This window comes from Oryctolagus cuniculus, chromosome 4 (assembly GCF_964237555.1).
Source record: "Oryctolagus cuniculus chromosome 4, mOryCun1.1, whole genome shotgun sequence".
In the NCBI taxonomy this organism is placed as follows: domain Eukaryota; kingdom Metazoa; phylum Chordata; class Mammalia; order Lagomorpha; family Leporidae; genus Oryctolagus; species Oryctolagus cuniculus.
In genome coordinates, this window is record NC_091435.1 from 150007034 (window position 1) to 150033285 (window position 26252).

The following is a 26252-nucleotide window of genomic DNA, read 5'->3' on the forward strand; positions in this document are numbered from 1 at the left end:
AGATTAACTTCCAGCAAAAACTACTGAGGCTGTATAGCTCACTTTTACAAATACCAAAATTAACTTAAAAACTCAAGAATTAAGGACAACATTCCAATCAAATACATTGTTCCACATGCTCAGATAGGAAAATCCGGTTTTAATTGTACTGTATCATAAATTTAATGCATGGTGTATGAAAAAATGTATGATTTCCACAGCCTTTACCAAATTTATGGTTTTAGGGTCAGACTTATTTCATGAAATGAGAGTGTACAAATAAGAAATAGTATAATTTTACTCTATTAAAATTTTAACTTTAAAGGAGCAGCTAGGTTTTCAATGAGCTTGAGTTTTCTCTTCATACAAAATGGAAAGTTCATTAGAGTTACATGCTACAATCTCTCAACAACAAATGTTGTTGTATTTCAGAATCACCAAATATGATTTTATGACAGTTGATAGTCTATAAAAAAGAAAATAAAAAGCAAATTAAAACACTACAGTTAGGAGGGTAAATCTGAGCATTTCCAGACGAAAACATAAAGCAAATCAGAAGTCAGTTATTTTTCTTATTTCATTATTTTAAAATACAACCTTTTAGAACAAATTAGAAAATATAAATGTTCATGTAAAAATACACAAATTATAAAGATAACATTTCCTTTACCCAGTATACTCAGGCTCTCAGTTTGAAAAACCTTCTGAAGTGGAGGAAAGTAAATAACCAGTAACTGCCCCATGATGGATCCGAGGACGGCATAGCAAAACATTTTATTACTGCACAGCCCGATCTCAAACACAGACTTGGTCTGTCGGCAAAGCAGAAAGTTAGTTTAGTTATCACTCGGTCTTAGAAATAACTTCTTTCTTATCATATTCACTTCCAGTTTTAATACGACATATCAGTGATCACTTAATTCTATAATGCCAATACCATAAAATCTCCTCATTTTAACTATAATTTGGAAAAAATTCAGAGGAAATTTTTCAAGGAAAATTTTAAAGCAGCTTCTATTTATCAAGAAAAGTTTTATTTTAAAGAGTGATACTTTGAGACCATAAAAAGAAAGGATACCTACTTTAGCACCCAAACATACTAAGAAACTTCTATGTGTATTTTGATAAAAAAAAAAAATTTTTTTTCTTAAAGATGTTTTGCTTTAACTCAATATCTCTTTGCTTGTCGTTTGGTCTGAGTTCTTTCATTTTTCTAAGATTGATTTATTTATTTAAAATGTCAGAGTCGGGGGGGGGGGGGTGTCCTTCCATCTTCTGGTTCACTCCCCAGATGGCTACAATGGTTAAGAGCTTCATCTGGGCCTCCCACATGGATGATACAAGTCCAAGCACTTGGGCCATCTTCTGCTGCTTGTTCCCAAGCCATTAGTGGGGAGCAGAATCAGAAGTGGAGCACAGAAGTGGCGCTGTGGTGTGGCAGGTTGAGCCACCATTTGCGGTACCGGCATCCTGTGTGCGAGCCGGCTCGTGTCAAGACTGCTACACTTCTCTTCCAGCTCCCTGCTAATGGGATATAGGAGGCAGCAGATGCTCAGGTCCTTCAGCCCCTGCACCTGCGTGGGAGACCCGGAAGAAGGTCTTGGGTCTTGGCTCCTGGCTCCAGCCTGGTCTAGTCCCAGCTGTTGTGGCCATCTGGGGAGCGGATCAGCAGATGGAAGATCTCTCTGTCTCCCCTTTCTCCCTCTGTAGCTCTAACTTTCAAATAGATAAATGGATCTTTAAAAAAAAAAAGAAGTGGAGCATCCGAGATACAAACCAGCACCAATATGGGATGAAGGCATCATAGGCAGCACCTTTACCCACTACACCAGCCCTGGTAAATCATTTCTATACATTCATTTAGGTAAAAAGTCTAAAATCCAATCTCTTTTTTAAAAAAATTTATGTATTTGTTTATTTGAAAAAGAGAGAAAGAAAGATCAATTCTCCATCCACCGGTTCACTCCCAAATTGGCCACAATGACTGGGACGAGGCCAAGTAAAAGCCAGGAGCCAGATCTGGGTCTCACACATAGGGGCAAAGGCCCAAGGACTTGAGCCATCTTCAGCTGCCTTCAAAGGCACACCAGCAGGGAGCTCAATCAGAAGTGGAGCCATCTGGAACTTGATCCAGTGCCCACATGGTATGCTGACATCTCAGCTGGCAGCTTAACCTGCTACACTACAATGCCCATTCCTAAAATCCTATCTTCAAGAATGAACCTAGTTAAGTAAATCCAACATTCATAACCCAAAAATGCAAATACTATTGCTTCTTCAAAACTTGATCTAGATTACTAATAATTCACTGCACTTGGAAAATTCTAACACAGCAAATGAGAACCGATATAGTTAAAGATCCATGAAGTGCTTTAATATTGAAATGAGAGGCGGGATGTTGGTGCAGCAGTTAAGACACCACTTGGGACACCCACTTCTCACACACTGGAGTGCTTGGTTTGAGTCTCTGCTTCTATCTTCCTGATAATGCACACCAATCACAGGGGGGCACCAGATAACGGCCCAAGAACTTGAGTCCCTGCCACCCACATGAGGTTTCTGTGGCCTGGCCCAGTCCTGATTTCTGGAACATCTGAAGAGTAAACCAATAGATAGAAGACCTCTGTGTCCCGATCTCTGCGTTTCAAGTAAAATGAAAATACAGGCCCTCGCCGCAGCTCACTTGGCTAATCCTCCACCTGCAGCGCCAGCACCCGGGGTTCTAGTCCCACTTGGGGCACCGGATTCTGTGCCGGCTGCTCCTCTTCCAGGCCAGCTCTCTGCTGTGGCCCAGGAAGGCAGTGGAGGATGGCCCAAGTGCTTGGGCCCTGCACCTGCATGGGAGACCAAAAGGAAGCACTGGCTCCTGGCTTTGGTTAGGCACAGTGCGCCGGCCATAGCGGCCATTTGGGGGGTGAACCAACGGAAAGGAAGACCTTTCTCTCTGTCTCTCTCTCGCTAACTCTGCCTGTCAAAAAAAAGAAAAGAAAATACATAAAAATTTTAAATGGAAATGAATGTTCATGCTGAAAATTTAAAGAGTTTTCAAGGACAATCTGCTCTGAAAAATACCAGTGGGTTCTACCTCTCAGACCAGGGTAAGTGCTTGGAACAGGGGCTTAAATGCCACTTGGGTTGCCCACATCCCATAACGGAGTGCTTCCCACTCCAGCTTCCTGCTAATATGTACCCTGGGAGGCATCAGGTGATTGCTCTCTGCTGTTCGTGTGGGAAATCTGGATTGAGTTCTTGGTTCCTGGCTTTTGCCAGTACCAGACCCACCTATCGTGGCTATTTGGGGAATGAACAGTGGATGAAAGACCTCTCTAGCACATGTTAACTATCTCTTTGACTTCCAAATAAACATAAAATAAATAAATAAAAATTTTAAAAAACCCCAAACCATCAAGAAGAGGCAGTAAAACCTTAAGGGATAACATGGGAAGAAAAGCAAATTAAAATATCCTGAATGTTGACATGCTGACAGAAGGCGAAACAGTATTAGGCATGAAACTGTTCTTATAGTTCTAACAATACTTTCTTCAAAAATGAAATACCCACCATATCAGAACTCATGAGGTTCATCCTGTGCTCCAATGTTAACCTGACTATAGTGTCACAATAGCTGATTAGAGACTGAAAAGACGGAAGATCTGAGAACTGTACCTGTGATAAGGTTTTACTCCCCCAATGTCCTACCCTCACTGGTGACCCCTAGCATGTATTTTAAGAAGGCTGTGACTAGGACCGTAATCTGTGGCTGCAAAACCAAGCAAAGCTAAAAACCTATAACCCTGCCTACTAACTATTAGACAGCATTCTACGCAATTCAATCAACTAAGGTTCCCCAAAGTATACCTGGGATCTGGAGCTTAGTGCATTGAACATGTCGAAAAACACAAAGCATGTGAAGGTCATTGTTGTGTCTCGAGGTGTTATCACATTGTCTCGCAGCTGTCAAGAGGAGACAATGAAATGAACAATGCTACATGCATGCTTCTAAAATATCAATATTTTCTTTCCATTAGAATAACTTTAGTCTAATGTATGAAACACACAGGCAACCTTAACTTTCTATAAATCACCTCGTGAACAGCTGTAGTCCACATAATGAAAAGTATAAAATTCTCCACATGAACTACATGTTGAGTATTTAAATACTGCTATTACTTAATAAAAGTAGCTAAAGACAGATTTTTCTAACTTCCCCTCAAATTTTCATGTATTTTATTGATACTTTTCTGCAGATTTAAGTTATTGTAAATCATGAATAAAGAACTGCATTACTCATAAAGACTGAAACAAAACTTTCAAGAAATGTTATCACATTTTTCACTCAAGAGCTCCCCTTACTTTTCAGTAGACATACTAAAGTAATTAAAACTTATGACATGCAGAGTGCACATTAATATAGCAGCTTATCTGGTGAATATACCTCACGCCAGAAGACAAACAAAGTCCCACAAACAATGATTATTGATGAAACAAGTATTTTAAGTATCAAGTTTTTAGTTAAAATGCTGTCCTTCCAGTTGCGAGGCGGTTTACGAATGATATCTTTATCCACCGGTTCTACTCCAAGGCTTAAAAGCAAACAAAAAAGTGAATTACTTTACAGCAGTAAGGTTTGGACCTGCTATTTTCACAACTTCACTAATGTCACTATCCAAGAAACTATATGCTTTCTTATAAAAATAAATCTTGAATCATAAAGAAAACTATGACTATAATTATTCAAAAATAATCACTCTTTTATTCGTTTGGCACAGTCTGACAGAATATTGACAATTAACTTCCAAAATATTATCCAATTTCACATATATATATATATATATGTTTACTTATTTCCAATATGGCATGAAATATACATCACTGAAAAATATTTTCCATGCAAGAGTTTTGATGAGGATACCCTATTACAATGGTCGATAGTTATCTATCACTAAACTATCCCATTACTATAAAAGAAAAAAGCTCAGGTCCTTCAACACTTTCCCCAAGTCTCTAAAACTGACAATAGAACCCACGTAGTAACACTGAACACAGAGAATTCTCTTGGAATACCTAGTATGATATAAATTTTTCAAACCTTGGAAATAAAACATTTTCTCCCTGAGAACAGATCCTGCATCTGTCCCTGAGCTGTTCTCAACCTAAGGGTCAGCATCTACCATAATGTGAAGGCTCAGACCCACACTGCATGAATGAACACTCAAAGACAGTAAGTAGTAATGGCACACAGCATACTATTTGTAACACACATGTTGCTGTTAAGTTTTGTAATGCTACCTACAAATGAAGTTTTAAAATTTACATGCCTTGTATTGTTCCAATTCAAGCAAGAAAAGGTTCGTACCTCTGAGCTGGGGGTCCATCCATAATAATATTGATCCATAAAATCTGCATTGCATTGAGAGGATTAGGAAAGTTCATTAATGTAGCCAATGAGATTAAAGTTAATGCTGCTATACTCCTGTTGAAAAAAAAAAGAGTCATTTAAAAAATCTGTCAGCATAGTAAACTTACTTTGATTTTATGTTATCACCTTTCCAGCATTTAAAAATCTCTCATTACCACTGTACTTTTAAAGGTTATTTGTTTTGGGTCCAGTGCTGAAGCACGGTAGGCTAAACCTTTGCCTAAGGTGCCAGCCAGCATCCCATACGGGTGCTAGTTCGTGTCCCGGCTGCTGCTCTTCCAATCCAGCTTTTTGCTTATGGCCTGAGAAAGCAGTGGAAGATGACCCAAGCACTTGGGCCCCTGCACCCATGTGGGAGAACCCTAAGAAGCTCCTGACTCCTGGCTTCGGATCAGTCCAGCTCTGGCCGTTGCAGCAATTTGGGGAGTGAACCAGTGGATAGAAGACCTTTTATCTCTGTCTCTCCCTCTGTCTGTCTGTAACTGTGCCTCTCAAATACATACATAAATTTAAAAAAAAAAAAAAAAAAAGGAGATCTACGTTTCAAAATAATTTATGTTACACTCATCTATACATCTTAAAGCTAGGAGAATTTTAACAAACAATTTTCAAGATGTTCAGACAACTGCAAATTGAGGAAGATTATTTAAATCCATATAATAGTTAAATAGTTTCAACAGTATTTGACTACAGAAAACCTCTTCTATTTTAAAAATGGTATCAGGAAGAAACCCTGAGATATGACTCATCCCTTTCTCAACTAGTTCAGGAGGTGTTAAATACATCCCAAAGGCTTTTCTTTGTGTAGTGTCCTCTAAGGAAATTTTATTTTTTATTGATTTGAAAGGCAGAACAGAGTGGTCTCTGCCACCCAGTGGTCCACTCCCAAGATGCCTGCAACAGCCAGGGCTGGGCCAGGCTGAAAAAGTGTCAGAAATTCAGTCTGGGTCTTGCACATATGTGACACGGCCTCAACTACTTGAGCCATCACCGGCTGCCTCCTGGGGTGTGCACTGGCAGGAAGCTGGAACTAGGAGACGCCAGTACTCAAATTCAAGCACTTCAACACAAGAAGCAGGCATCCCAGGCTGGTTCTTAACCACTACACCAGATGCCAGCCTCACAGAGGTTTATGCACTTGTCCCTCAGCATCTACAGGTGTTTGGTTCTAAAATCTTTCCTACCCCAAAATGCCAAAAATTCAAGTATGCTTAAGTTGCTCATAAAATGGCACAGTATGTGTAGATATCTTCCTGTATACTTTAAACCATCTCTAGATTACTTTAAATACCTAGTACAATTTAAATAGTTGTTATATTGTATTGTTTTGGGGAAAATGACATGGACAAAAAATCTAGGGGGCCAGTGGCGTAGTAGGTTAAGCCTCCACCTGCAGCACCAGCATCCCATATGGGCACTGGTTCATGTCCTGGCTGCTCCTCTTCCAATCCAGCCTGGGAAAGCAGTGGAGGATGGCCTGAGTGCTTGGGTCCCTGCACCCATGTGGGAAACCTGGTAGAAGCTCCTGGATCCTGGCTTCAGACTGACCCAGTTCTGGCCACTGTGGCCATTTGGGGAATGAAACAGCAGACGGAAGATCAATCTCTCTCTCTCTCTGTACCTCTGCCTGTTACATAAATAAATAAATCTTTAAAAAAGAAAAAATAAGTCTGCACATACTCAGTGCAGATGCAGTTTTTCCAGAATATTTTCAATCCATGGTTGGTTCAATCCGTTACTGCAGAACAGAGGGCTGTATATTCTGATATATGTATATTCTGATGATAATAGACATCTAATTATCATATTCAGAACCTATGTATCATGCCATTTTTATGTTTTAAATTTATTTGAGAGGCAGAGGGACAGAAACTGATAGAGAGAGCTCCCATCTGCTGATTCATTCCTCAAATGCCTGCAATAGGCAGGGCTGGACCAAGCTGGTCAGAAGTAGGAAATCAGGAATTCAATCCAGGTAATCCCATGTGGGTGGCAGGGACCTTACTACCTGAGTCAATACCACCGTCTCCCAGGGTCTTCATTAATGTGATGCTTGAGTTGGGCAGAGAAATCAGGCACCCCGATTTGGGACACAGGTATCTTAACTGCTAGGCCAAACAATCACCCTCCCATGCCATTTTAATTTCAGAGTACAATTCACATTATTTTCCAGAAAGTGGCACATGAACCACCCTCACAAACACAGGGCAAAGCTTCTAGGCATTCTACTTAAGTTCTACTTTTCATGTAACTTTAGATAATTTGTGGTGACAAACTTCTTGCAAACTTACGTGCTCAGCTGAAATCTAACGAAGTTTTTAATGTTATTATAAATCCCTTTACCTTCTTCAATTGCAGACCTAAAATTTAAAAAATAAAGATGAAGAGAGAAAACATCACATAAAAATAAAAATGCCTATACTAAAGCATTGTGGAGCTAATTCTGAAAATAAATATCTAATATAACACATATATCATTAAAAAGAATCTATAATTTCCTTCACATAATACAAATTAGCAAAAACCTATGGAAACACTTATTTAAGGAATTAAAAAAAATCAATCCTTCTAAGCCAAACAGAACTAATTTCATGATACAATATTAAAACTATTCTCCAAAAGATAGTTCAACATGAAAGTTGAAAGTCTCTGCACATGAGAAGCAGCAACACTAATGCTGACAACGTCAGCCAGAAAGATCATCCACCAAAGCTCATTTTTCTTAACAATACAAGTTGCCAGGTAAAGGGTTAAATTAATATATGTCAGGAATTAAATGGCAATAAAAATAAGAATTAGAGAATTTAAGGCATCTGTTGCTCCTACGCACTAGTGAATTTGTTATTATAGAATATGGTATGACCAAGATGCGTTTGAATTCTCTCCTTCATTTGGCTGAAACTAAGAAAACACATGTTTTAAACACTTTCTCTTTCTTCCAAGATTTTATATAATTCTAAGAATGGAAAGAAAAACCTCATATCCTTGGCAAGAGCTAGGCAAATGCTCTGAGTCCTGAGTTCCCTATAATGCAGGATAACAAAACACCCTGAAATATGTAATTTTATCACTGAAATGGTTAAGAGACTTGAGTCGACCAATAGGTGATTACCAAAAAAAAAAACAAGATTGACACCACTCTCACCTAACCATTGTGAAACTGACACTAGCTGGTACCACATTGGGGTTTTACATCAACTGGAAGAAACCCAAAAGAAAACTGTGAATAAACCAAAGTTACTCAGTTTTAATAAATTACATCATGAAATGAGGGCAATAGGAACAATCACTAGTAGAAGGAAATCAGTATGGATGTGAACTTGATGCATATTTCTGATCTTTTGAATTTTACTAGAATAAAGGCCCCCAGGAAGGTTCACTGCTGTGTTATCATAAGAGTGCCTAAAGAAATGGGACATTTAGCTGGCATTCGGTAAATATTTCTTTAAATGAATCGCTTTGTCATTTATTATGTCTGTTCCACCTATACAAACCACTTTCTCCAGAACTACACACTAGGCCATATAATAAAATTAATCAAGAAACATGCTTTAGTTTACCCAATGCTTAAATACTGCTAATTCTTTTTCAGTTGAACTGTCTGCAGATGGGTTGTAGAAAAAAAACAGAAGATTCTCTGAAATGTATTCACTGAAATAAAACTTACATTATGGTTTGGAAGTCATCATCCACAAGGATCATGTCTGCTGCCTCCTTGCAGACATCTGTGCCAGTCTGGCCCATTGCGACTCCAATATCTGCAGCCTTCAGAGCAACTGCATCATTTACTCCATCTCCTGTCATGGCTACAACTGAGCCATTCTTCTGTAGAGACTATGGTGGGACAGAGAAGAGGGTGGAAGGAAGAATTCTGATAAAAATGCTTTCATACAGATAAAGAGATATACAAAATTCTCAATTTTTTTTCCACATAATTAAGATTAGAAATAGGGGCTGGTATTGTGGCAAAGGGGTAATGCAGATGCCAGCTTCACATATGGGCATCAGTTCACGTCCCAGCTGCTCCACTTACGATCCAGCTTCCTGCTAATGGCCCAAGGGCTTGGGCCCCTGCCACCCACATGGGAGACCTGGATGAAGCTTCTGACTGCTGGCTTCAGCCCGGCTCAGCCCTGGCTATTGTGACCATGTGGGGAGTGAACCAGTAGATGGAAGATCCCTTTCTGTGTCTCTCCATTTCTCTCAGTAACTCTGACTTTTGAATAAATAAATAAATATTTAAAAAAAAAAGAAATATTGGAAATAAGTAAAGGCTAGCACTGTGGTACAGTACATTTAAGCATCACCTGTGATGCCAGCATCCCATATGGGTGCAGGTTCATCCCATATGGGTGCTCCACCTCCAATCCACTCCATGCTGGTGTGCCTGGAAAAGGATGGCCCAAGTATTTGGCCTCCTGCTAACCATGTGGCAGACCCAGAGGAAGCTCCTGGCTCCTGCTTCAGACTAGCCCAGCCCCAGCTGTTGTGGCCATATGGAGAGTGAACCAGCAGATAGATGATTCATTGATCAATCTGTCTCCCTAACTCTACCTTTCAAGTAAATAAATGAATTTTCGGGAGGAAAATAAAAAAAAAAAAAATAATACAGACTGAGGCTGGTGCTGTGGTATAGCGAGTGGGTAAAGCCGCCCCCTGCAGTGCCAGCATCCCATAGAAGCGCCGGTTCGAGTCCCAGCTGCTCCACTTCCGATCCAGCTCTCTGCTATGGGAAGGTAGTAGAAGATGGCCCAAGTCCTTGGGCTCTTGCACCCACATGAGAGACCTGGAAGAAGCTCCTGGCTCCTGGCTTTGGACTGGCACAGCTCCAGCTGTTGCAGCCAATTGGGGAGTGAACCGATGGATGGAAGACCTCTCTTTCTCTGCTCTCCTCCTCTCTCTATCTCCTCCTCTATCTCTTGACTTTCAAATAAATAAATAAATCTTCAAAAAAATATAAACTACCATTTTTCAATTCATTTCAATATAGACAGCTCTTAATGTGATAAAGCTTAGAAAAAGATGCTGTTATTATTTCCTTCTGTGAGAACTATATGTCTGAAGTTGACCTATAGTCAGGGATGGGAGTTTGGCACAGCAGTTAAGACCTGACTCCAGACACCAACAAGTCATATTAGAATGTCTAAGTTCAAGTACTAGCTCTGTTCTTGATTCCAGCTTCCTGCTAATGCACACAATGGGAGGCATCAGGGGATGGCTCAAGTAGTTGGGTTTTCGCCACACATATGGGAGATCCAGACTGAGTTCCCAGCACCTAGCTTTGACCTGGCCCAAGGCCAACTATCGAAGGCATCTGAGAAGTGAACCAGCAGATGAGAGCTCTCTCTTTAGTTTTTAAAATTAAATTAAATTAATAAATATTACAGTTGATCTAAAATCAACTATACAATAATTCTCCACTGGGGGCAATTCTAACTCCCAGAGGACATCTAACAATATTCACAAGCATTTTTGATCATTATGAGTTCAGGGATCCCAGTCACATCCAGTGGGTAGAGGCTTGGGACAGTGTTACACATTCTACAATACACAGGATAGCTTCTCACCAAACAAAAAATTATCCATTTAAATGTCAACAGCACCAAGGTTGAGAAACTTGGAACTATACAATGGCCAGCTAATATCATTAATAACTTAAGTCCATTAACTACTGGACACTTTATCAGTGTGCCATACAATGATGTATAATCAGCAATGCACCATATATGTAAGCAAGGTCTCGTAAGATTAAAATGCAGCTGAAAAATTTCTAGTGCATGTTGACACGATAGCCACTATCATATCACAGCACAATACAGTACTCACATGGCTGTGGTGACTGTTAAAACAGACCTACTGCACTGCCACTCTTATAGAAGTATGGCACATACAGTTACACACAATACCTGATAATGACAATGACTATGTTTTCTACCCTAAAACATTATGCCATGTTCCAGCAACAGCTTCATACATCTTAGGATCACTGCATGTCTTAACTGCAACAATAAACCATGTCACCATGTGACTGACCTATACCAGCTAAATTTGTATTAAGTACACTCTGTGATGTTCAAACAACAAAGAAATCGCCTAACCATGCATGAAAACGTATCCATCACTAAGTGCTGCATGGTTGTGTTTGCCTAATTAATGTAAATGATCACTCTTTAAAGCAGTGTCCATGCCCTTGTAACGTTTTTTCTAGCTGTACATTTATTCAGTTTTTAATTACTGATATTCAGTTTGATGATTTGACAGAACAAAAAACAAACACCTATTTTTGCCTCCTCAAACTTCTGACTTTCACTATCAACATTCCCTGTTATGCAAAAACAAAAGATAAAATAGCAGCATTTTACATATAGAAATGAAACAAGGAGATTTTTAGACACTCACCTTAATAATTTTCATCTTGTGCCTTGGACTAGCTCTGTAAAACACTGCAACCTGTTAAAATACAGGATACACTAAAAATCTTCAATGTGAAGACGTATTAGACTAACCCACGCATAACAATGGCTTCTACTTATCAATTTTAGTTGTATTTAGTTTGCCAAAGAGATTAAGCAATATGTCATACATTTCTTTTTTCTTTTCTTTTTTTGACATGCAGAGTAGACAGTGAGAGAGAAAGAGAGAAAGGTCTTCCTTTGCTGTTGGTTCCTCCAGTGGCCACAGAGGCCGGTGTGCTGATCCGAAGGCAGGAGCCAGGTGCTTTTCCTGATCTCCTGTGCAGGTGCAGGGCCCAAGCACTTGGGCCATCTTCCACTGCACTCCCGGGCCACAGCAGAGAGCTGGCCTGGAAGAGGGGCAACCAGGACAAAATCCGGGGCCTCGACCGGGACTAGAACCCGGTGTGCTGGCACTGCAGGCGGAGGATTAGCCTATTGAGCCGCGGCGCCGGCCCATACATTTCTTAAGGTACTTATCTGACATCATCATTTCAAAGTTTACCAAACACCATGGCAAACACACAATCTAAATAAGTCATTCAATTTATACCCAAATGTTTAAAAGCTTAAGAGAAGATGGCTTATTCTTAAAATGGTCCAGTGATGGGAAAAAGAACAAATCTCTGGCATCTGTTTGATCATGACCATGGTGTACAACCCAAATACCCATTCCCCTTTGTTCTGTCCTGAGCGCAGAGGAACAAATGCTTCTCTGTGTCTGTCACTGTTTTACGTCAGTTAAGAGTCTGCTCATTCTTTTATTTACGGATAATTCATTAGTCACCCCTCCACTGTTCATCCCAAACTGCGTATATGAGTTAATCTTTCTAAAACTATAAATTCAATCCTTGGTTTTGACTTCCTGGTCTCCCAAAATCCTTTCACTGTGCCCCCAAATCAGCCACCAATACAACGTCTTGTATTTTTATTTTTCAGCTTGCTCTAGCCTAGGTTTAAAAAAAAAAAAAACACTGCCATCCCTTCAGACCTCTCAAATAGTAGCACCAGGAGACCCTAGAGATGGGGAACATATCCTCTGTACTCCTGTCACCCAATGTAGACATCTATGTCACAAGACTTTAACTTTTGTCTCATAGTCACTCTCCAACAGGCTTACAAGTCATGGTGATCTCAACACCCATGCGACACACTCTGCTACTCTTCTAAGGAAGATTCACGCCTGGTAGTTTCCTCCCTCACAGCTCCTCTCTGTGCTCCTTCCAGCTACCCTCTCAGCTAGCAACTTGGTTTCCTGCTTCAGAGAAAACAGAAATTTTATGATAACTTCCACCATCACCACCCCTCCCGTCTGTCTCTAGGCATCTGTCATCTTCTGACTTTCCTACAGATGAACGGAACATGTTCTAAGGATATGTCAGACAAGATCGGGCGCGTTCGGGGTGGTATGGCCGTAGACAGGATATGTTAAGTATTCCACCTTCTCCCTATTTAAGATCATTGCTCTAGAAACTCTCCCCTCTGCAGTCACATTTCTTTCCTTGCTGTTGCATCTTTATCATGGGTACACAATTTTGCTGTTACTCCATTTTTTAAAAAGAAGGGAAAACTTCCTTTCCCTTCCCATTTCAGCTGCCACCCTATCTTTTTTCCCCCTTTTTTCTTAAGTGTAAAGAATAACAACATGTTTGTGTATTGATAGTAAAGATGCAGAATTTTAAAGAGAATTTCTGGTGAAAACTCCACAGGGAGTTGGTTGTCCCGGCTGAGTCCCATTCCCTCCTAAGACCACCACTCTGAAACTACTACCCAGCAGGAATATCAAAGCCCACACATCACATGTGACTGGTTTCTAATGTGGCATAACCTCTCAGTAGCACCCAGTTCAGCAGAGAACCCCTCCCTCGTCTTCCATGACCGCCTATCCTGATCTTCTTCCTCCTGCTCTTGCCATTCTTGTGTAGGTTTCTCTTGACTGATTAAAGTCCACATGCAGAATGCCCAAGGGCTCAGCTTTCAGACTTCTCTCCAGGAGTCTAAGAACCCCATGCTCTCTGGGTGAGTCCATACAGCCTTACAGATTTTACTTGCACACAAACTCCAGCTGGACGTGTACTGTGAAGTGCAGACCAATGGAACTAATCCACCTCCCTACTTCACACTCCTTATTGGATGTCCTGTATCAAACTCAAACATGAGTCGAAGTAAATAGTGAATCCCTGTTATTTTTTGACAGTCTTGCTCTTTCCTATCCTTTGTTAACAGCAAGCATATCTTTTGAAAGCTACCCTTTTTTTTTTTTTGACAGAGTTAGACAGTGAGAGAGAAAGAGAGAAAGGTCTTCTTTCTGTTGGTTCACCGCCACCTTCCCCCGCCCGCCAAAATGGCCGCTACAGCCGGAGCTACGCTGATCCAAAGCCAGGAGCCAGGTGCTTCCTCCTGGTCTCCCATGTGGGTGCAAGGGATCAAGCACTTGGGCCATCCTCCACTGCCTTCCCGGGCCACAGCAGAGAGCTGGCCTGGAAGAGGAGCAGCCGGGACTAGAACCCAGCACCCATATGGGATGCCAGCGCTGCAGGCAGAGGATCAGCCAAGTGAGCCATGGTGCCAGCCCCTGAAAGCTACCTTTTAATTCCTCCTTTTCTCTCACAAGGACTGTAAAAATAAAACTATATTACTATCTCATACAGCTTAAACTTGGAGATAATTGAATTTTTTATTAATATTCTTGACATTTATGTCTGTTTTCTCCCTAGGGACAAAAAAAAAGGAATAGTGACTAAAGATAAAAAAAAAAAGAACTATGTCAGAAAATAAGAGAATACAGGGGATACTGTGGGGAGGAGAAAAAGATAAAACTGATCAAAGGAAAAGGAACAAAGGAGAGAAATTTGTAGGTTCAATTTCCTCATATATATGAGTTGCCTAAATTTCTTACCAACCTAAACTTCCTTTTTTAAAATTTTTTTTTATTTATTTGAAAGGCACAGTTACAGAGAGAAATAGAGAGAGATCTTCCATCTGCTGGTTCATTCTCAAAATGGCTGGAACAGTCAGGGCTGGGCCAGACCAAAGCCAGGAGCCAGTAGCTTCATCCAGGTCCCCAATGTGGGTCCTAGGGCCCAAGCACTTGGGTTATCTTCTACTGCTTTCCTAGGTGCATTAGCAGGGAGCTGGATCGGAAGTGGAGCAGCTGGGACTCACACCGATGTCCATATGGGATGCTAGCATCGCAGATGGAGGCTTTACCCACTACACCACAGTGCCAGCCCCAAGCTAAACTTCCTGCCATATAATCTGACTGTACAATTGTGCTCTTTGGAATTTACTCAAATGAGCATGGAAAACTTACGTCTACAGAAAAAGCTGTATACGCATGTCTATAACAGCTTTACTTATAACTGCCAAACCTAGAAGCAACAAAAATATCCTTCAAAAGCTGAATATATAAACAAACTGTGGCACACTCATACAATGGAATATCATTCAGCGTTCTCAAGAAATGAGCCACCAAGGCAGGAAGAGACATGGTGGAGCCTTAAATGCATAGTGCTACATATGGTATTATTTCAACTGCACAACATTCTGAAAGAGGAAACACAGATTTGGGGGCAGGTAGAGAGGGATGAATACGTGGAACACAGGATTTCCAGGGCAATGAAACTATTCTGTATGAAACTGTAATAATGGATGCTATGTCATTATGCATTTGTCAAAACTCCTAAAAATCCACACCACAAAAAGAAGCCAGGAACTATAACAATAATGTGTCAATACAGGTTCATTAATTATAATGAATGTACACTACACTATTGTAAGCATTTATATGAGGGGAAATTTAAGAGTAGAAGGTGGAGCTAGACTGGATAGACAGAACTCTGTATTATCCACTCAGCTGTACTTATAAATCTAGTACTGCACTAAAATAAAAAGAAAGTCAGGGCCGACACTGTGGTATAGCGGGTAAAGCCACTGCCTGCAAAGCCCCCTTCATATGGACACCAGTGTGAATCCCAGCTGCTCCACTTCTGATCCAGCTCCCTGCTAATGCACCTGGGAAAAGCAGAGGAGGATTTCCCAGGTGCCTGGGCCCCTGCACCCATGTGGGAGACCTGGAGGAAACTCCTGGCTCCTGGCTTCGGTCTGGCCCAGCCCTAGCCATTGTAGCCATTTGGGAAGTGAACCAACAAATGAAAGATCAATTTCTTTCTTTTTCTCTCTCTCTCTCTCTCTCTCTCTCTCTCTATATATATATATATATATATATAAAACTCTGCCTTTCAAATAAATGAAATAAATCATTAAAATAAATAAATATAAAAAGAATTTAAAAACGGATGGGGTAGGCATTTGGCCTAGGGTTAGAACACGAGTGTTTTCAGATCCAGTTCCTGACCCCAGCTTCCTGGTAATGCAGACCCTGGGAGACAGGAGGTGACAGCTCAAGTCATTGAGTTCCTACTATCCGTGTGAAAGACCTGGATTGGATTGCTGGCTTGTGAGTTCAGCTTAGCCTAGTCCCAGCCATTGAAGGGATAAGAGCACTCTCTTCCTCTTTCTCTCTGCCACTCAAATAATTTTTTAAATGGAGTTGACTATCTTTTTATAAAGTGACTATAAGGAGGAAATACAACTATGTGTATAAAGTATGAACTATCTGGTACAAAAATTAACTTATCTTTTAATTCCATTTCTCTCAAACTTTCTGATGTCCCTGGGTACAAATATATGCACAGGTCAAATAGTAATGAGACCAAGAAAACTGAACTGTCAACAACTTGGAATTAAGAAGGAGCCCTATCTCTTAAGGGATCTTTCCTAGGAGACTTGTGTGTGCCCAAACCAGGCTTTTTAAGGTCCCCAGAAAGTAGCCTGAGATAATAAAGTAGGCTAATCTCACATCAGGAAACTTTGAAGAAACCACTGTATTGTGACAGGGGAGATATATTTTTTCCCCTATAAATAATGTGTTGAGAAAGCACTACAAAGGTCAAAGATCAAAGGCACTGCAATCAAAAACAGTATTTTTAACAACTGGTGCTGGAACAGTTGAACATCCATACGCAAAGAGATTAGGCAAAAAGTTCCTACATTAAGACATCAAAAGCATGATCCAAAAAGAACAAATTGCTATATAACATCATCAAAATTAACTTTCTGCTCTTTTAAAACCAGTGTTAAACAGTCAACATCACGAGTTGTAAGAGAAATGCAAACTAAAACTACTAGATAGAAACTGTACACCTACTAGGAAAGGGTGAGAGAAACAACAACCCCACTCACTGGTGAGGATGCGGAGCAAACTTCCAAACACCAAATAGTAAAACCATCTCATAAAACATCCTGGCATTTCTTATAAATACATAGTAACCATATGATGCAACAATTACTCACAGGTATGCACTCATGAGAAATAAACATTTATTTTCATGTAAACACTTGTAAACAAATGTGTACACTGCTTTACTCACAACCAGCAAGAATTGCAAACAGCCCAGATGCCCTCAAATTGGCAAACAAGGTATACCCCCTACAGAAAACTACTCAGCAATATAAAAGGAACAACCCACCAATACATACTACCAACATATTTAAATTTCATTTTATATTATGCTAAGTGAAAGAAACAGTCACCAGGTTCATGAGAGAGCATTACGGGAAAACAAAATTGTAAGGACAGAAAGCAGATCCGGGCCAGCACTGTGACACAGCAAGTAAAGCTGCCACCCGTGACAACAGCATCACATATGGGCAATGGTTCAAGTCCTTGCTATTCCTTATAGATCTGACTTTCAAACAAATAAAGAAATCTTTAAAACAGCAGCAGCAATCAGGAAGCAGATCACTGGCTGCCAAGGTATAGGAAGAGAGACAGAGACAGGCCTAAGATTATTTGGAGAATAATGGACATGTTCTACATCTTGAGGGTTATAAAATAGCATCCATGTGTCAACAGTTGGAATGATAAACTAAAAAGGGTAAGTTTTACTGTATGTAAATGATACTTTGATTTTTTTTTAATTCAGCATATACTCATGTTAAACTTAATTAGAAGGAAAGGGTAAGAAGTATAAAGTAATGGTGTCTCTCACCATCCTCTTATTTATAAAATCAAGCACCTTCTATTTACATAGTACCTTCCTCAGAAGAAACTAAAGTTAAATTTGGCACTGATACTCATACAGACAACGTCACAAAAACTCAATGGTAACACCTATTTTAATGATTAGGCTGCATGTCAGGATTGGGCCAACCAATCTGGTCACGTGCCAGTCACTACAGTAAGAGCAAGGTCTGGCAGTATGAAAGGTGTTCATGGAGGCCTACCTTTGGCACTATTTGTGAAAGCTGCTGGACATCCATTGCATCTATTTCTTCTCCTGAGACCGACTGGGAAGTTTTAGAATATAATCCCAGACGACTTGCTACAGTGAAAAAAGAGAAAACACCAACTCACTGAATTGTTTTGCTTGATGGGCTCGTCAACATAACACTCACTTAATAAAATTTGTTATGTTCGCTCTTTAAGTATAAAATGCCTTTATAGCAAGAGACCATAAAACAAACTACTGGTAAGATAAATCTATCTGAATTAATAGTAAGTCTGGGGTTTTTTCGTTGAATTGCTTTACTTTTGCTTAAACTGAAGAACTCAGTTTTCACTATTTAATCCAGCAAATTTAAGAACTAAAACTAGACCGATCAGGTTCTGTTCATCAGAATTTTAATGAAGACCAGAATGTATTTTAAGAAAAATATCCAAAGCATGCTTTTCAACAAGAGTAGCCAACCACCACAAAATGGTGGCAGATCTGTGGTAATCATGCAGTTACATATAAATTAAACATTTAAAAGTTATTCTTCCACCTAGATTGGATTCTGGGTTCCTGGTTATCACAGGTATTTGGGGAGTCAACCACTGGATCTCTTTCTCTCCCCTTACTTCCTGCTGTTCTTTCTCTCTCCCTCTCAAATAAATAAATTCATTAAAAAAACTTTTCCCAAAATTAATTATGTTTCTAGTGACTTCTTAGGTTATAAAACTCTTCACCTAGGTGCTCCCCACATTAAGAAAACCAGAACTAATGGAATTTAGAGAACAGTTAAATTTATGGTGTGAACTAGTTTATAAGCTCTGGAAGACAAACTGTTTTTCTGTGTCATATACTTCTTAAATAGCATTCAAACAATATAGATATACTTATGAGAAAACACATATATACAGCAAGCATTGTTTTTACAAATTATGTACAATCTGCTTTCAAAATCACACTTAAATTGAAAGGAAACACTAAGAGGCAGATGTGGTACAGCAGGTTAAGCTGCCATTCAGGACACTCACATACCATATTAGAGTGCAGGTTCAAATCCCATCTACTCCATTTCTAATCCAGCCTCTTGCTAATGTATCCTGGGAGGCAGCACGAGATAGCTAAATTACTTGGGTCCCTGTCACCCAGGTGAGAGACCCAGATTGAGTTTCAGGCTCCTAGCTTTGGTCTGGGCCAGCCCTGGCTATAGCAGGCATTTGGGGAATAAACCAGCAGATGGAAGCTATCTCTCCCTCTCTTCTGCCTTTCAAGTAGAAGAAAATACACATTTAAAAAAGAAAAACTAAATTTCATGTTTTCTTTCACATTCTTGATCTAGTGCTTTTATCTGCCAGCACAATTATTAAGCTAAAAAAATCATTCTGTAAATGCATTAAGAGATTTTACAATAATTTACCTATTATTTTCAATAAAACATTACTTTCAAACCATAATCAATTTGTGCCCATAATTTTAGAGACTTATGAGCCAAAAGGTGAGTTGATTTAATTACGTGATCTCAGTACGACGTAAACACACTTCATATCTAATGGTTCAAAACTGTGCATTACAGTATTTAAAGAGAAGCCATCAAAAACAAAGGAAGCAGCCTAGGGATACCGATTGCAACCGCAGTCTCCTGAGAGTCTCCAGTAATCATTTTGATCGACACTCCTGAGGCGATGAGTGTTGTAACAGCTTCTTTCACACCAGTTCTGGGAGGATCAATGATGCCCACCAAGCCAAGAAATGTCAGCTGTCCCAGTTCAGGACCAGAAGCCAAAGCAAGAACTTAGGAGACAATAATAAAATCCACAAAAGAAAATATGAGTCACAAAAACATTAAAATTTAGTTGATAATAAATTACTTAAGACTATAATATCACTTGGAGTTATTATACAAATATTTAAAAATTATTACATGCCAAGACATTACAGTTTAATGGTTCTAAATACAGGGCTGCTTTAAGCCATTAAAAATTAAAAGGAATAAAACTAAAGAACTGTTAGGCAAAAAGGGCAAGTGAGGGAGAATGAAGAATGTTTTTGCAGAGCAACCACATGCAGCTACTTTCAACACAAACTACTGCCTCTTTAGAAAATACGATTAATTATTTAGAGAAACTATGGGTTTGTCAAGCTTCAAAATAAATTTTAAACAGACACCTTTGAAGGTGGCTTCTAATGTATCTTCATCTTTCCGTTTCAATGGTCTCCAGAAAAATTCATTAGCCTGAGGAGAAGGCTGCATTAATTAATTACATACAGCCTTAAACAAGTTTCTACATGACAAACCCTGGAAGGTAAAGTTAATCTGTAAAGTAGCTGTCAGACCATTAATGCCAAGAAAATTTGGATTCTTTCACTCTTTCCTTAACAGTAACAGGTATTTATTTGTTACTTGGGTTCTCTGATCGTACACAAAAGGTCACCAAATCATTATTTATAGTTAGTTTCCTATCATCGTTGTGCATTTAATGTATAGCACAAAGTACTATCAATTTCCCAAATATAATTTAGCTTGCTCTCAGAATTTTTGAACCTCTAGTAACTATCATTACAAACCAAAAAGATGTGCCTGTATGTGAGATATTATTAGACGGAACAACGTAATAAAACAAGAAACACGAAAGCACACAAACTAAACATAAACACCTCATAGGGAGACTGAAAAATCCCTGAGAGAGAGATCAAAGTATCTATTCTTGTTCAAACAGAAGGTATGGAGGATTAGATGCAGTTGGAAGACCAAAGTTAAAGGTAATTAACTCATTCTTTTTCCAAGGTAGGGTTCATACACCTAACTATTTATGTAGCTGTAGGCCCCAAAAACTTTCACCCTACAAAGAATGAGCCACGTAGCAGTCCCTGGTGCGGGGCTAAAGACAGCAATAGACTCTCTCTGCCTCTGCCTCTCTGTAACTCTTTCAAATAAATAAATAAATAAATCTTTAAAAAGGGGTGTGGAGGGTAGCGCTATGACGTAGCGAGTAAAGCAGCCACCTGCAGTATCAGCATCCCACATGGGCGCCGGTTCAAGACCCAGCTGCTCCGCTGGGAAAGCAGTAGAAGATGACCCAAGTCCTTCGGCCCCTGCACCCATGTGGGAGACCCAGGAGAAGCTCCCACTTGTTCTAACAACTGTAATTCTGGGCCACATCTTTACAATGTCACTCTTTCCCTTGATGGGGGTGAGGAGCAGAACGGGACACAAGGAGGTCAAAGTGTTACTCTGAGCCAGAGAATGTGAACTTCCTTTAGCTTGGACCACCAAATAGTTCAGCTGGTTTGTGAACTCAAGAGGCTTCCATAGCCTTGGCAGCTCATGACAAGAGCCTCAAGTGATTAATGATGTCATAAATCAGAGTGTCAATTGTTAAATCAACAACAGGAGTCACTGTGCACCTGCTCCCCATGTAGGATCTCTGTCCTTAATGTGTTGTACTATGAATTACTAAAACAGTACTCTATACTTTGTGTGTCTGTGTGTGGTGCAAACTGTTGAAATATTTACTCAGTATAGAGTTGATCTTCTGTATAGAAAGATAATTAAAAATGAATCTTAATGAAGAATGGGATGGGAGAGGGAGTTGGAAATGGGATGGTTTGTGGGTGGGAGGGTGGTTATGGGGGGAAAAACTGCTATAATCCAAAGGTTATACCTTGAAATTTATATATATTAAATAAGAGTTTTCTATTGAAAAAAATGAATAAAGATGGTGACAGAGGAAAAAAAAATAGTTCAGCTGGTCCACAGTTCAGATGGCAGTGGGAGTACAGCACACAGGGCACTCCTGTGCCTCCTTCCCCAGAGTGTGTAAGTAACATTACACATTTGCTTGATAAATTCATATTTAAGTTTATAAGCACTCTGTGGTCTCACAGCTCCCACCACTCTTTAAGACTGGCCCAGCTTCATCAAGGAGATTCCTCCTTCTCAGTACCGATAATAGGAGACAGAATCTTCCTTGGAGGCAAGAGGCCACAGGCTTGAGGGCTGAGGTGGAGATTTAGGCATATTCAGGATTCAGGTCTGTGGAAACAAACCCCAGAAATCCTGGAACCTGCCACCAAACTCCCTCATACTATGGAGGAGCCAGGAAGAAGGAAAAGATTTTGTTAAAAACTTTTTTCATGCAAAAAAAAAATAGATCCATTTTAAAACAGAATCCACCAGAAGGCTCCACCTCCATTTCCTTGGAGATATAATGTGAGATGTTGGGATAAGCACAATAAAGCCCCCTACAGAAAAGATGAGAGGCACCAAACTCTAGGGAGGGCAGGAGGAGTGACCCTGGCTCAGGCTGGTACAAAAGGTCCCAAGGGACAAAGACTTAGAGTATGGCAGCAAGCGGGGCACAGGGCTCTCTGACCTCAAGAACATCTTGCCAAACTCAGCTTATTAGAGAAAGAGAAGGCCTATGAATCTGGACAAATGTTTTAAGCTCAAAGAATGCCCTTAAGAGAACCATAAATAAGAACGTTTTTCAGATAACCCATTTTCTTCTCACCCAAGAATTGCAGCATTTGTCTTCCACTGCATTAAAATCATGAAATTGAGGAAGCAACTCTTCCAATTTCCGGGCTGTAAGTCTACACAAGCTTTGCACAAGCTGGGTGACTATCCAGATGATAAAGAACCAGGTACAGCCCCACTCCCTGGCCCTCACCCTGTACCCAACAGCCCTAGAAGAGGCAGCCTGACCACGTGGTGCCCAGCAGACCTTCCCCTCTCCCCATCCTGCTCCACCAGCAGCACACACATAAGCAGTATCTGGGCACTTCTTTACCTCCCTGAGAACAGCAACTGAAGGTAGACAGTAGATAAGGATCAAATTAACAATCATCTTATTTTAAAGGACAAGTAATAAGCTTAAGCTTTAAGTTCAGGGAAGTATTTTTTTTTTTCTATTAACAACTAAGATAAAGTGACAAAATAAAGAGTAATATCATTTTACCTTGAGCCATGTCCCTCCCAACAAGACAAGCTTGTTTAAAATAAAATTTGTATCACCTCCACAGAGACCACTACAGGTCTCTCAGAACCAGATAATGTCTATTTTGCTACATTCTTGACTTTATATTTTTGAGAGGACAACTGTTCAACTAAAATATAGCAGCTCACAAATGGCAAGGGTTCCACAAAGCCTAGAACAGAGCTGGAGGCTCAGAAGTGAAGCAAGAATTCACCTGCAATTGTAAGAAGGCTGCACCCTTCCACCCTGGAGACTGGGTTGAAGAGGCCTTACCTCTGAGTCCTGCTGAGCCCATTCTTGCCTTCTCTTGTTGGTACAGATCTCTCTGCTGCTGTGTCAGCATCAAGGACTGCCCTTTGCTGTGGTATGTGGTACAGTACTTAATCACCTGTTCATAAGCACCCTTCATAAAACAAATCTCTGGTCTGTCCTAGAAAGAAAAATATACCATATGCAAGTTTAATTTCAGCTTGTACATATCTGCCAAAAACAAGTGGCATATCTTTTCATAATCCCTAGGCCAGTGTATAACCTGCTATTCCTGTGGGTGTCACACTGACAGGAAGACTGCAGATGTCTCCGTGCCCTCCGGAGCAACTATGAGCAGAGGCATAACAGGATGCTGTTCCCATTGCCTGCCCTACCAGACAGATCAAATGAGACTTCTTTTCCTGTTCAAGTTTTCTGTCTTTTAAAAGTTAACAACTGCCTCTTATTTGCTTAGTTTTCTTTGTACCTACCATTCATTCTTCCTGAAGTCTTCAATACTATATCCAACCCTCCTTGTATGAGAGTTCTTCCATAATAGAACAAGCAGAGGAATGCCTTTCACACTTTGTGCTTATCCCCTCACTGTTACCTCCCTCCTTCGGTCTAGCTCTTTTCCTTTTCTAACTTGAGCTGAATGATTTCCAGGTTTGCTGCATCCAGGAATTTCCCTTCACCTCTAACCTCTGTCCTCACCAGACTGTAAGTCTTTCTTTTGCCTGGTTTATTATCCTATAGTATCTTTCTTTCTTTTTTTTTTTTAAAGATTTATTTATTTGAAAGAAAGAATTACACAGAGAGAGAAGGCGAGGCAGAGAGAGAAGGCAAGGCAGAAAGAGAAGGAGACACAGAGAGAGAGAAAGGTCTTCATTCTGCTGGTTCACTCCCCAAAAGACTGCAACGGCCAGAGCTGAGGTGATGCAAAGCCAGGAGCCAGGAGCTTCTTCTGGGTCTCCCACGCGGGAACAGGGGCTCAAGGACTTGGGCCATCTTCTAATGCTTTCCCAAGTCTTAGCAAAGAGCTGGATCGGAAGTGGAACTGCCGGGACTACACATGGAATGCTGGTGCTGCAGGCTGGAGCTTTAACTAGCTGCACCACAGCACCAACACCGCCCCCCTCCCCCGCCATAGTATCTTTCTAAGAAAGAATATATGGTGTCAGATACTTTTATTTATTTATTTTTTTTGACAGGCAGAGTGGACAGTGAGAGAGAGAGACAGAGAGAAAGGTCTTCCTTTTTGCCGTTGGTTCACCCTCCAATGGCCACCACGGCCGGCACGCTGCAGCCGGCGCATCGCGCTGATCCGAAGCCAGGAGCCAGGTGCTTCTCCTGGTCTCCCGTGCGGGTGCAGGGCCCAAGCACTTGGGCCATCCTCTACTGCACTCCCGGGCCACAGCAGAGAGCTGGCCTGGAAGAAGGGCAACCAGCAGATACACATTTTAATTCTATCCTCACATTTGTTAAGTTTAGCTGGTTCTATTAAATCCCAGCTTCTATCCAGTGTTAACAGCTGAAAGGTATAAGGAAGCTACTTTAATCCCTACATTTTTTTTAAAAAACTATGATTTCACTATTACCTCATAGATCTCTGAAGACTTTTTTTTTTTTTTTTTTTTTGGACAGGCAGAGTAGACAATGAGAGAATGAGACAGAGAGAAAAGTCTTCCTCTTTCCATTGGTTTACCCCCCAATGGCTGCAGGGGCCGGCGCGCTGCGGTTGACGCACCACGCTGATCTGAAGCCAGGAGCCAGGTGCTTCCCCTGGTCTCCCATGGGGGTGCAGGGCCCAAGGACTTGGGCCATGCTCCACTGCACTCCCAGGCCACAGCAGAGAGCCAGACTGGAAGAGGAGCAGCCAGGACAGAATCCAGCGCCCCTACCAGGACTGTAACTGGGTGTGCTGGCGCCGCAGGCAGAGGATTAGCCTATTGAGCCATGGCACCTGCCTGAAGAATTCTTTTTCTCCAAGTGTCCACAAACTCTTTTATTATGGGCTTTGCTGTTTCTTTCCCACCTCACTGCCCTTTAACATACTCATTGTACTGATCAGCTGCTGGTCCATTATATTCTGTAAGTGGAAGCCTTTCCATATGGTAATTTTGCTGGTATTATTTGGCACAATCTTGTTATTTTCTGTTTTCTATTCTATTCTATTAGGTGAATACTGAACCAGTATTTATATTTTGATTTTTTTTACTTCATTTCTTATACTGTTCATCTGTTTGTCTGTTATATTTCCTGAATGACTTCTTGACTTATTTGATAAATATTCTATTGAAAATATTTTTTGCTGTCATTTTTTATGGCTTTTGGAAATTTTATTTTGACATCCAGTATTATTATGGTTTCCCTGAAACCCCATTCTCTGCTGGTTTGTATCTGTTTAGTATCTTTCACACTAAAGTCTTTTCCAAGTATCTAGCAATCTCTGCTTGCCCACTTATATTCAGGAATGAATCAATTAAAGAACTAAAAGCTACATAGGCATTGGCAGAGCTAATCAACTGGTAGACCTCAATGTAGGTTAACAGCAAAGAAGCTCTTCCAAAGGAACATAGACTTCAGTTCAGGGGTGCCCCTAACCTGAGAAACCTTCCTAGCACCAGTTTTTCTAAAACTCTTCAAACCTCAGATTTAGGGAATGGGGATAGGAAGCTAACTGCTGGTACTCACTCTAACAGACAATAGAGGTTTATCCTTCAGAACAATCAGCAACTTACCCTTAACCACTCTGTTTTTCATCTTAATCTTTAATCCAACTCTCTCCATTTTTGTCCCCAAAATCAGATTTTCAATACTCCATAGGGGTGAAAGAGGGATAATGGTCCAAAGTAGCAACAAAGGATTTAGGGGAGTTCTACTGGTTCCTTACTCAGAATTTCAA

At 40.4% G+C, this 26252-nt stretch overlaps 1 protein-coding gene across 4 annotated transcripts in view; it reads right to left on the reverse strand.

The window, feature by feature from the left end:
* ATP2C1 (ATPase secretory pathway Ca2+ transporting 1) overlaps positions 1–26252 on the reverse strand; it is a 132132-nt gene that overhangs the window by 14472 nt on the left and 91408 nt on the right. For all 4 annotated transcript variants that reach the window (XM_008266005.4, XM_070072820.1, XM_017346719.3 and 1 more), the window contains 10 exons: positions 23372–23528; positions 19743–19913; positions 18139–18236; positions 11798–11848; positions 9066–9232; positions 7690–7758; positions 5336–5452; positions 4415–4562; positions 3838–3933; positions 650–791 (listed from right to left, as the gene is read on the reverse strand). In XM_008266005.4, the coding sequence (XP_008264227.2) occupies positions 650–791; positions 3838–3933; positions 4415–4562; positions 5336–5452; positions 7690–7758; positions 9066–9232; positions 11798–11848; positions 18139–18236; positions 19743–19913; positions 23372–23528 (1216 nt within the window). The remainder of the gene's footprint in view (positions 1–649; positions 792–3837; positions 3934–4414; positions 4563–5335; positions 5453–7689; positions 7759–9065; positions 9233–11797; positions 11849–18138; positions 18237–19742; positions 19914–23371; positions 23529–26252) is intronic.